General features: G+C 36.3%; 1 protein-coding gene across 5 annotated transcripts in view; it reads left to right on the forward strand.

The window, feature by feature from the left end:
* The window catches only part of LOC134219513 (regulator of gene activity), an 87,924-nt gene extending 76,437 nt beyond the window's left edge, over window positions 1–11,487 (forward strand). For all 5 annotated transcript variants that reach the window (XM_062698256.1, XM_062698255.1, XM_062698257.1 and 2 more), the window contains exons 5-8: window positions 3,860–4,162; window positions 4,247–4,451; window positions 10,944–11,108; window positions 11,175–11,487. In XM_062698256.1, coding sequence (XP_062554240.1) covers window positions 3,860–4,162; window positions 4,247–4,451; window positions 10,944–11,108; window positions 11,175–11,400 — 899 coding nt within the window. In that variant the 3' untranslated portion in view covers window positions 11,401–11,487. The remainder of the gene's footprint in view (window positions 1–3,859; window positions 4,163–4,246; window positions 4,452–10,943; window positions 11,109–11,174) is intronic.
* The last annotated feature ends 1,648 nt before the right edge of the window (window positions 11,488–13,135 follow it).

The following is a 13,135-nucleotide window of genomic DNA, read 5'->3' on the forward strand; positions in this document are numbered from 1 at the left end:
AATCACGGAAAACAAATAAAAACTTATTTTGATATTGGGCATATTTTCTACGGTTTACATAATGAGTTTTCATTATGATAATGACTATATCGAGCAAAAACAAAAAAAAATCTCAATTTGATATTATTTTGATTCATGGATCGTATAGTGATATCAAAATACTGATATCTTATTTAGTTACTCGTTTGATCGAACACATATTATGCGATATCAAGATTTACAAACTAGATTAGTTATCATTTAGTTATTTTCTATAAGTCTTGATATCAGAAAAATATCTAATTCAGTTCCTGTTTTGTTTAAATTTATTTGAGATGATATCAAAATAAAAATTACAAAATTAGTTTTGATGTTGAATCATTTTATTTCATTATTATTCAGTCTTATTCGATAACTGATAATAGAAAATAATTTTATCTCGATTTGTTGCTTATGACGTAATGAATAAGCTTCTTGTAGTTCGAAGCCACTTTGATGGCTGCAGAATGATCGTCGTGCAGGAGATACCTTTGTTCAAGTAGTCGATCTGCAAATTATAAAAAAAAATGACATGCGCACGAAACTTTGGAGCATTTTGGAATTCTTCTTTATTTCCTTATGAAAGTGCAAATGGTATGATCCTAAAATATAGAATGGGGAACAATCACCCAGTTCTACAAATATTCAAAAAATATATTATGAACGAAAAAGTTTTGTCATTTTAGGCAATAATACCAGAATTATCAATAGTTCTAAATTGGCATTCGCGGATTTGGTACCTAAAAAAAGCAGTAAAGTTAAAATACGATAAACGATTAAAATTTACTATTTCCACCTCCACAAAAGCAGGTGAGCTGAATATTTCAAAATTAGAATTTAGTTATCATGACAGATTTCAATTTAACCATGTACAATATCGAACAAATGAATCTTGTAAACTCTTACTGTATGACGACGCATACATCAGAATAGATGATCATTTTTTACAAATAGAGACAATATTAGCTGACATGGACAAAACTGTTTACTTTGTTGGACGAGAATTGGAAATCAATCAAATTTTTGAAAATATGTTTATTTAGGTATAAACTAGGTCATTTGTTAAGTTTAAAAATGATTGATAATAACATTCGACATTGCGTTAGTATTACTATGGAATTAGAACACAAAGTGAGCAATTTTATATCAGTTTGTAAGTTCAACACTCATATGGATTGATATAAATAAATTTTAAGCAACAAAAATTAAAAGACTTGATGCATTGACTTTATATTTTATCTTTTCAATCCGTAAGAAAAATCCTTATAGGTATACCGTTGAACGGAAAATAATTTCTATTCATATAGAAGATAGGGATCGTACTCTTATAATAACATCAACAATTTTCTGGATTTTTCAACCGCCCTTTCCCAATGTTAGATTTCATTTAATAACTTTTTTGCAAATAACTTTTCATTCATAGGAACGTAAAAATAACAGACTCCTCCTTCTTCTTTAAGCTGTCACGTAATAAGTGTACGGCCTCAAATATTTTTTCATGCGGTTTATAGAATACGGACTCTATTTATTATTTTCAGTTATCAAAATAATATCAAAATATGATATCTGCTAGAGTACTCATTAGTTCTATATCAAAATATGTTTAGTTATGATATCAAAAACTCAATTTGTTATCAATCTGATAATATTTTTATAGCGGACTCTGCTCGGGTTATAGACAATTTTATTAAAATACCTTGCCCACGCAGCCGTGATGAAAATCGTCGAACACTTTTGTCAATGGTCACCTCGATAAATGACTCGCAAAGTTTTTGTATCCCAATCACCAACCCAAAATACATGTGATAACAAATCAGTGGGGTTGTGGGTCAGATCATCTGAGAGAAGCGACCACACGAAAAAGCGAATGATCGTAAAAAAGTGGTGAACAATCGGAGAGCATCAATAAAAACCGCTTCGTCGCTACCGGGAATTATTTTTTTCATCTTCAGTCAGGGGATGCCGGGACAAGCACTGCTCACAAGTTCGGTCATAGTTTTCATTTCGATAAAAATAAATCGTGAAAAACTTTGACGTTCATCTCTTTTTACACGGTGTTAAAAAAATATTTTTTTAATCTTTATTGAAGTGATTTTATAAATATTGTCCATAAGGTCCAGAGGCATTTGAGGCCGTGTAAGGATAGTGTCGTGCTTTTGCAAGCCAGATCAACTAATCGCAGTCTCGAAAGCAATGTCTAAAAGCATCACTGCGCATTATCACGAGGTTATCCCGAAACTTGATTGCGAGCTATAAGCCGTATCAGTTTCGTCGAAAAACCATGTTTAGACATCTGCCACAGCTCATTTTTTTGTCAGCATCGTTAGTTACTTTTAAATCAATAAATACTTGAGCTCACTGGTGACCGCCAGAAACGGTACCAGCAGAGAAGTTCGGATATGCATCGTAGCAGGAAATCGTACGTATTTTTGACTTCGCAATTCGAATTCGAATTGAGTTAGTCGTTGTACCAAATTGACTATCAACAGAACGGTCATTAGACCAATAGTTCTCTACGGACAAGGTACCTAGACAATACTTGTGGAGGACCAACGCACATTTGATCTTGAAAGAAAAGGTCTGCGCGTACCATACCATTTTAGCTCAATGGACGCAATGGTTCATCGCCCCAACAAGAAAACCAAGAATTGCATCAGCTGATGGGAGAATCATCCATCGATCGTTCACACCGTGAAAATTAGACGACTGTGGGTTTTCATAGCCCGTAACTTGGGCGTAGGCACATGCATCCCCAATTAAACTGTAGTAGAAAAGACTATGTCAATGTCATTTTTTTTTATTAAAACGGCCTAACAGACCTGATATATTTTACTGCTTCTTGTTATCAATAGATCATAAGAATGCCAAATTTCTTACGGTATCAATCTATCTGTAACAATTTAAATATATTCTATTTATAATGTTGACTGTTAGTAATACATCAAAACTGCCAGCCTAAGAATTGGTCATATACGGCAGTATCTTATGTGAGAAGTTGGATTTTCTTTATGTTCGAACGTTGTTTAACGTAAATTTACATTTTGTTTTCATTTTGAAAGTTATAAATGCTACCTATATACATATGTCGTTATTGGTATGTATTGGATAGTATACCTAATAATAAATATGTCGTCAATTATTTTGAAGATAATCGGCTAATATTTCTTATCTTCGTGTAAGCTCCATTCAATCGAATCCTAAGCTTCAACTATTGACAAACATGCAACATTATGTGCGCTTTCTGGCTGTGCGATTAGCGGCGTCAGCCCCAAGCAACCAAAAGTACGGATAAGATGGGATGTTTTGGCTTAATCAGCTCGCATTTTAAGTAACTTTTTGTATGGTGGGAGCGCAGAAGTGAACTTTGAAGTTCCGTTAAGGGGCTTGGAACTCAATGTGAACCAAGAGTGAACCAATTGGTTCGGTTAGGAACAATTTTAATTAAAATCTTAACTTTTGGTTGCTTGGGTCGTCTAAGCGTATTTGCGAGTCATATAGTGTGGGTCGCTGGGTGTTTTGTGAAAGCCCTGGCCTGTCATGCTAGGTACCAAGTATTCAGTATGTGTGCGACCCTTTGGTTGACGACGGTGTCTTTTTCTTTTCCGATACTCTACTTGCCCATTATAGAGTACGCTCCTTTTGTCCATTATAGTCAATTCTGTGTCCTTCTGCTTCTTCGTGATATGTACGCGTATTGTCCTATTCAGCTACATTCTTGTAATTTATGAGTCAAGCGTAACATGTAACGGATGTGAAAAAACAAGAACAGAACAACTTCATTTTGTTGAATGAAGATGCCTAGTCTTAATCACTTTAACTTTTTGACAAACTTTCCACACAGTTGGTATGGTAAAGCAGCCAACGTCAGAGCAGACGGAGTTCACGATGTCGAGCGAAGACTTCCCGGCCCTGCCTGGCACGCAGAACGCGGAAAGTGGTCAGCTGGCAGCGAGTCAAGGTCTGCAAGGCGTCCACCATCATCATCATCATTCAGATCATCATGGTGCCGATAGTCTAAGTAAGACGGGTGGTCCGATCGGTGGTGCTGCCGGTATGGGGATGGACTTGCAGAATGATGCTAGTAGTTCCACCGTGAACATGGACAAGGGAGCTATGAAACGAGGCGTACAAACATCACCCAATGGTAATCTGCCATTTTGCGAGCTAGATTTAGTCCTGTTGTTGTATCATTCTCTACTAACAGTATACAATTTTGGTCTATTTTTAGGAATGGTAACGAATATTCCTGCTAGTATGGTCAATAACCAATTTGGTATGGTTGGTCTTTTGACGTTCATCCGCGCCGCCGAATCCGATCCAAACCTGGTAACGCTGGCGATGGGCCAGGACCTGACGTCCCTCGGACTGAACCTGACTTCGATCGAAAACCTGTATCCTAGTTTCGGCGGCCCTTTTGCCGACTCTCCGGCAAGGTATGTATTCATTTGTATATTTATTTAGGTACATATAACCCTTTGGATTAGTATTTCGAGCACATAAACCCTTTCCCGCCCATGACTTTGTTCAATCTTCTTTGAGAAAAATGCTAGAACAAAAGTTATATGGCATAGCGGAAAATGAAAAAAAAACTTTTGATTGTAAATGAATTATTGGTAGTGGCTGATTTTATACCAAATATTTTTTCGATGAAAGTGCTTAATATGCAAAAATGGTAACCTGGCTTAGAAACCTCGCAGTTGATAACTGTGGAAGTGCTTGATGAACACTAAGCTGCGATGCGGCTCTGTCCCAGTGCCAGTGTGGGGATGTAATGCCAATAAGAAGAAGATATGAACCGGTGCCAGCGAAAGTGGTACATTAACCATTTTTGTCGATTTTGTGTTTTTTACAAAAACTGTTTCTGTGAGCACAGGTCTAGTAAGCGAATAGCGAAAAAGTGATTTTTGACAACTAAATCTGGAGATATGCACTTTTCAATTTCTGGTATATATCACAATGGCAATTTCATTTCCAGGAAAAGTGGTACATGTGCAGTTCTACCCACTAAAACCAACATATTGAAAAGAAAATTTGACAACATGGATGTTACCGCAACAGATTTTAACACTTTTTTGAATTTCAAGACGGGTTACTGCCGTTTCAAATTATTTTATAAATGTACATGTACAACGGTTTTCGGTTTCTGTTGCATTTGAACCGTTTGTTTGAGAAACTGCATATCAAGCTCTATCTGGTAAAAGGGCGAATGTCGCAAGAGAGAATTCTCTTCGTCGACTTCCTCTCATTTGAATAAAAGTGATAAGCAGAGGATTTCTTTGCAGTTTATCACCTCAGAATGCAAGTTCGCATTGTTTTCTATCGTTCGGAGGTGATAAACCACAAAGAAATCAGCTGCTTGTCACTTTTATTTAAAAGAGGGGAAGTCGACGAAGAGAATCCACTCTTGCGACATTCGCCCTTATTCCAAATAGAGTTTGATATGTAACATTTATGGCCAAAATGAATTTTTTATATATTCTGAATCTTCGTTCAAAAATACGTATTCTGGCAAAAAACACGATTTTTTTTTTGTTCAGGAATATATGAAAAAAAAATTCGTTTGTTTGAGAAACTACATATGTCCACGAACTTTGAAGAGCAATTGTGGAGTACTGCTTACATTTGTGCCCCAGGATGTTGAGTTTTGCCAAAAACTATTGATCTGTATCGAAGAGTTTTTTGTTGATTTCTCGAAATAGTGTAAAATGGACTTATGCAATTTCTCAAACAAATGATTCATTTTGTTCCCATTAATAGTGGTACATGTGCATTTTGTTCCAACAAACTTGAAATTTGTCAAGAAACTTCGCATATTTCTCATTACTACATTTAGGCACATCAGTCATAACACGTTGATGCAGTTGAGATGCAAATTTGATGCAGTTGATTGCAAATTTGAATTTTATTTTCGAAGTTTTTGGAAAAAATCGTCTCCTGTAGAATTTACTCAATGTAACATGTACCACTTTCGCTGGCACCGGTTCATATGCAAAGAATGGTAACTAAAGCTCGATCCACTTAGTATTTGGCCGTTTCTTTCCAATTACTGCGGCGCCTCTGGTGGTCGTACCGAGAAGTAAAAAACATCACATCGTTTTGGAAGATTTGTTTAATTTATGGTGAAAGTTTCATCAGTATTGAAGCTCACGTTCAAAATTTATCGAAAATGGAACGCGAGATATGGAAACAAATTTTGCACACTCACGTTGAAAATCCAACATGGTCAGGAGAAAGGATTTCAAAGTATCTAAAATTACCGAAATTGACTGTAAAAACTGTCAAACGTTATCGGGAAACACTATTGCTGGATCGCGTAGAGCAAAAGAATCATAGAAGTGGAACATACGACCGGAAACTACAAGTGAAAGTCTGCAAAGCAGTTCGGAACCATTTTGGGATTTCCTTGCGTGATTTAGCGAAAAGGTTCACTGACCGTACAGCACAGCTCAAATAATCTGTCGGCGCGAAGGTTTCAAGTCGTATGATGTCAGTAAGCGTCCCAACAGGACCCTGAAACAGATCCTGGTTGCCAAACATCGCGCAAGAATGCTGGTCGAGCAAGTTCTGACGAAATACAATTGATGTATTTTGATAGGCGATGAAATTAATATTAAAATTGACTTCCAATTTTTGGGATACAAGTTTTATCTTGCCAAATGGAAGGGTAATGCTCCAGGAAAATTCAAATATGTCTATGCAAGCAAAATGAATTATTGGCAGTGGCTGATTTTCTACCCGCCGCTTCCACATACAGGCGCTATCGTATATGCGCAAATAACCAGCATGAGTTAACCGCCAGAAATTTGTATGGCGAAAGACATCTAACGCGCGTTTTCTCAATATTAGGAACTTTTCATGAAAAACTATTTGGTACCGGTTATGAAGGATGGTGTCCGCTACTACGCCTACCAAATATGTTTTCGATTAGGGTGCTTAATTTTGAGAAATCGAACCTTAGATGCCTTTCGCCATACTGATTTCAGAAAGTTAACTCCTACTGTACCGCTGTAAGCACGATCAAAGCAGGCGATTCATTGCTCACAAATTGATGGTATGTTAAAGCATCTGCAGTTGTGGACAGAAAACTAAAATTTTCAACACTAGTGCGACCATAAATGGCTAAATATACAAGGAGGAATGTCTTCATAAGCGATTTTTGCCATTCATTCAATCACACGACTGTCCGGTGTTGCTTTGGCCTGACTTAACAAGCTGCCATTACAGACGGGATGTAATGGAATGGTATGAACCGAATGATAATGACGTTACTAAAAAAATTATCTACCAACCAAAATGCCCAAATTTTCGTCCCAACGAAAAATATTAGGCAATTATTATAGAGAAACTTGAGAAATAGTGCAAAACAATCAGAAAACCATCTTATGTGGAGAAGTGGTGTAAAAAAATGGCAGATTAATGTCGTTTTCGGTTTTAAACCTGGGTCAGGTCCGACCTCGACTCTGAATAACCGAACGAAAAACGAATCGGGATCGAGTCAGTATGATTGTGTTAGTGAGAACTCAAGCCCTATCATCTGTTTTGTTTTCATTTCGCACTTTTATCAGCTGGCAGAAATATAAATATTTTATTAGATTTTATGCAGATTTTATCTTTTTAATTTTTTTATAAGTGTTATTTTGTTTCTTATTATATAAATTAAACGGGGAAGTCAGATTTTTCTTTTGTTAATTGTTTATTTTAAAAATGACAATTAATCCATCAATAAATTTATGTGATTAGAAGCTTGTGATGAATGGCGATGGCAATGTGGATTGCCGTGAAGGAATTTTGGCGCTCTGGAACATTTCCGGTAATTATGCCAATTCGTGTTTCCCGATAAACTGTTATACTGGTTCTATGTGGCGTTCTGGGTAACAGTGATTGTGTTACATTTGAATGATCAATTATGCCATTCAAATGGAATAAAACAAGAAAATATGGAAACACTTTGTAAAAAATCCAATAGAAAATTTATTGAGATTTGGGGCCTTTTATTTTAAAACAAAGAATCAAATCGCACAAGAGTTGACTAGCATTTTTGTATTTTCCTCCCAATAGGGGGCCCTTTGGGATAAACCGCGATTTCGCCAAAACTGCAAAAACCAAATATACAAGAAAGGCAATAATTTTTCTCTACATAATTTTCCACTACATAACAGGAGATTCAACATAATAAATATCAACGGGGTAAAATATGTCTTTGTCGATTTTTTAACGCATTACAACTAAAAATCCTTCTTCCACTCTGAAATTATGCTCAATTTGTATAAAACTGTTCCTAAAGTTACATTCGAATTTATTTTCTGGCCAAGTATCATCTGGAGTGTTACTAGGTAGTAAATATACCCTCTGCAAGGTGAATAATTTATAAAACTATTGTAAATAATCAGAAAAACGTATCATTTGTTGATGGCAATATAGTAATCACTGCCTTATAAAGGGTTAATATCAGGGTTAATACATTATGTTTATATTCTTCAAATCCGTAACCTTAAACAAATTATTCACAGAACTGCAATAACGAAAAAAATAATGGTATGAACATTTTGGTATAAATAATACTCCGATATATCCTATTTTCCCATTGAGAGATCAAATATACCTAAAGCATATCATCGAATACACAACGTAATAGTGAATAAATAGCAGCTACAGCTACCTTCTCGTCACTGCATTTATCAATCACATTTTCAACTAAATTTTTAACCCTCATTTTGTTTATAACGGAGCTACCGTCGGAAGTAATCAGCAAAAAATATGTCGGTATCTGAATCCATTTCACCATCAGAGAAACTTGAAGACAACACACAATTAAAATAATCTATTTTTACGTGGAAGACAGCAACAAAATTGATAAATTCAACAAATGAAACAAAAACGATTAAAAGTCAAATACCCATCCGCACCCTTCTGTGTCTTTCATGTTTTCATTTTCCTTTAGCGTAAACATAAACACCTGTTTGACAGTTTGTGTTCGAATGTATTGGTGAACCTAAATTCGATCTCGATAAATCGGCAGAGCGAACCTCATTCGTTTTGGGTCGGATCTGGTGCGGATCGCGATCCAACCTGAACGAATAACCGAACGTTTTGACAGCTGTTAGAGCGGATCCGGGGCAGAACTAGGTTCGACCCAGCAATAACCGAAAACGACATAAGTTGACCGTTCTACTGTGCAAAAAATAACGAGTGGTATTGAGAGAAAAGTCCGAGAATTCATTCGAAAAGCCAATGAATAATTTTTCAAAAATTTTTCCTTCAAAGTATACCAAATTCCCTGTATAATAAAACCTGAAGCACCTTTTTATGTAAATTTTTGGCAAAGAAATGTCTAATTTAGTGCGGCCAAATACTAAGTGGATCAAGCTTTAGTCGATCATTTTTTTTATTCCTTTATTAAGTAGCCACTCTTTGTTCGACGACCGCTACAGTGCCGAGATCTACTGTGGTATTATCGTCTCTTAAAATCCACGCAGATCTATTTTTAGATTACCTATTGTCCATATCATCGTCCGTTAATTCGTCCAAATCGTGATTCTATGTTGATGCTTTGTTCCGTATGCCATGTATCGAGAGTCCGTTGGAGGTATGCCTTCGAAAAGAGGGTCAGTTTGTCAGTCGCCGTCAGGTAGCTGTGTTGGTCAGACGCATTCCCCACATTACGCCGTATTATTGCTGCACTTCTGACGATTGAAGAGAGGTTGATGGGAGGGCTGGGAATCGCACCCATGACCATCCGCTTATAAAGCGGAGTTGTAGCCGCCTGGGACCCCCCTGTCGAAAAATTTATCATATTCCTTTAATTAACCGAGTTGAAAGTGGTAATAAACACAAAAATAAAGCAAATATTGCACACTTTCATATTTTTTTTAGATTTTTGTAGCATGCCATTCATCCTTCGCGTTTCTGGAGATATTGAAAGGGGCAAATATGTAAACATCGCGTGAAATCTCTCATTGAAAATGAGAAATTGCAGTACTGGTCGGAATCATCAAGATTGTATCAATATACACAACGAAACACCAAGCTGATCTGCTCACAAAGGCATTAGATACAATTTAAATAGATCGACTTCTAATATTCAACGAAACAACTCAGCTTAGCTTAGCTTTGACTGACTACCCATATCTCTGCTATTCAAAAGGACTTATGTGATTTTGTAAACAAAGTTAATAACTGTGGAAGTGCTTAGAGAACACTAAGCTGCGAGGCGTCAATGACCCAGTGGGGGATGTAAGGTCAATAAGAAGACCTTACAAGATGATGTGTTCACTGTACCCCAAGTATCGATCTACACCCTGACACATCATCTAAACTAAACCGAATGTCCGAATCTATTACATGAGTGCACACCGGCCAGTGAGGTGACCGTGTGAATCTGCCCTTTTTTAAATCTGAAAAAAAAAACTGAGTAGTCTACCAGTGTCTTTGGTGTATTTATTGCCTGTTAAGGATAATCTTCTTCTTCTTATATATAAAAATGAAATGGTCTGTGTTCGTATCCGCATAACTCGAAAACGGCTGGATAGATTTTCTCCATTCCTTCAGCAAATATGCCCGTTATCATTTCCGACGGGTTTATATGATATTTTCTTATGCGCAAATCACGAGTAAGGGTGGAGAAATTATGAAAAACTAAAATTAAGATATTTCGCATGGGCAGCTCAGAACGCGCATTTTCGCCTACTATGCACGACAACGTCTGCCGGGTCGACTAGTCCTTTATAATAACAACCGGTTGTGTCGAGTAATTATATAGATCTATAATATGTATGTTGAAGGATCTCCGAGAGGTATTCTGGGCTTCGAAAACAACCGTTTTTGTTGTTTCTACTAACTATTAATAAGTCTGTGACATATTTTCGGAATACGAGATGACGACACCAGATTCAACACTATGCTCATGGTGTGTTCTATATTTTCAGGCCCCAAGATATCGACTACAACGTACCACCAGAGTATTTGATCAACGTGGCAATAAGGGAAAAGCTGTCGAAGGTGACGTTGCAGAAATATAAGGATGATCTATTATTTTATTTATTCTACACGAATGTTGGTGATTTGATGCAGATTGCTGCCGCTGCGGAGCTGTAAGAACATCCCTCCTTACTGTTTAGCTTTGGATCCAGAAACTCATTGTATTTTTCTACTTGCAGGCATAGTAGAGATTGGCGATATCATACGGAGGAGAAGGTGTGGATCACTCGTGTGCCGGGCATGACACCGTACGAAAAAAATGGCACAACGGAACGTGGCACGTATTACTACTTCGATGCGCAAAATTGGCGACGAGTGCCAAAAGAATTTCAAGTCGATACAGTGAAGTTTGATAAATGTCCAAATCCAAGTGCTTACGCTGCGATGAGCGGACAGTCTGTATAATATTTATTAATTTGTAATGAAAAGAAAAAATGCAGAAAACAAGAAGAAGATGAGAGGAAAAAATTAAAATTTTCTGATTCAGTATAACGTTGATTGCGTTCTTTATTCCTTTTATTCCCTGACTGACTTGATATAGAAATTATTCATTGTTTCATTGTTCCTTCGTATCTACTTGTTCAGCTGGACTTGGGCTGTTGTCAGCGAAGCGATCTATTTCTCGAAAGCGATGGATCTCCTCAACGTATTCAATGTTGTTTGCCAGGATGATGTTCGTTGTCAATCGATTAGCGTCCACTGCGTAAAAATAATAATAATGAAGAAAATATTTTGGAAAAAAATAAAGATAGTAAAATCCGTACCACGCATTTCCAAAGCTCGATTGGTCATGTGCTGTAGTTGATCCATGATTTTTCGAAAATATTTCTCCGGTTTGTCCATTTTTTGTACTTTTATTTGTTTGGGCCGCCAATCCTATGATATGGTACGCCTGGTTTTCTCCTAACTATAAATGAATAATAGTTTGTTTGAAAGCAATGTATTAAGTCCATATCTCACTCACAATAATTGTAAGATTGTCAATTACTGACTATTACTATCATTTTTTTTATTAGGGGAAAGTGGGGAAAGAACGCCAATAACGATTGTAGCATCATATTCACATTATTAATACGAGGGACGATGCACTATAATGTAAGAGAGTAATCAAACTGAAAAACGTCCTTTTCCAACCTAAATAACTCTTCAAATATTCGTTAGAAGTAGGATTACGGTGACTTGGGGAGGCACTACACACCGTATCATTTTCCCTATCTTTTTACTCTTTCTAGCTTTATCGCTTCGTAATTTTGGAACGACGAATTTCAGTTTTCAGTTGTTTGATGTAACTGTAAATGTATCAGGATGTAAATTGCGAGTAAGCACGCGCCATTGATAAATTTTCGAAGTCATATTTGTTCAGTTGTAGAAAAAAAAGCAATCAATGATAAAAATTATGATGATTTTATGATAGTTCGTGCTCCCCGCATTACGTTAAATAAAATCAACTTTTCTTATATTTTCCTATATTTCAAAGAATTTAAGGTTTTATACTTAATCTAAAATATCTAATATTTGATATTCACGAATGCTTATACATATGTATATGCCTAATAGGGGTTTTCCACGAAAGGCTGAATCACATAAGGCTGAAAACTCATAAGGCTGAAAAGGCTGAAACATAGAAAGGAACAAGACTTTATTGTTCTTGGTTCTTGTATTTGGTTTTTGATTCTTGCTCAAATTACCTTCGAATTTTTTATTCTTCTCTTTTCTTCCTTCTCCTTTTTCCTTTTTTATTCTTCCTTCTTTCTTCCTATTTCCTTCTCCCTTTTTTCCTCTTTTTTATTCTATTCTTCATTTTCCTCCTTTCTTCTTCAACTCTTCCTAATTCCTTCTTCCTGTTTCTTTCTTCATTCTTCGTTCTACCTTATTTCTTCTTTGCTCTTCCTCCATAGTTCTTCCATCCCCAATCCTTCTTTCTTGTTTCTATTCCCTTCTTCCTTCTTCTGCCTTCCTTGTTCCTTGTTTCAACTTCTTTTTTCAGGTTTCTTCTTCCTTCATTTTTCTTTGTTGCTCTTCTTCCTTCTTTCCTTTTACTTTCTCATTTCTTATTTTTCCTTGTTTTTTTCTTTTTTCTTGCTTCTTTCATTTCCTTGTTTTTTCTTCCTTTCTGTCTTCTTTCTTCTACCTTCTTCCT

Source organism: Armigeres subalbatus, chromosome 3 (genome assembly GCF_024139115.2).
Source record: "Armigeres subalbatus isolate Guangzhou_Male chromosome 3, GZ_Asu_2, whole genome shotgun sequence".
NCBI lineage: Eukaryota > Metazoa > Arthropoda > Insecta > Diptera > Culicidae > Armigeres > Armigeres subalbatus.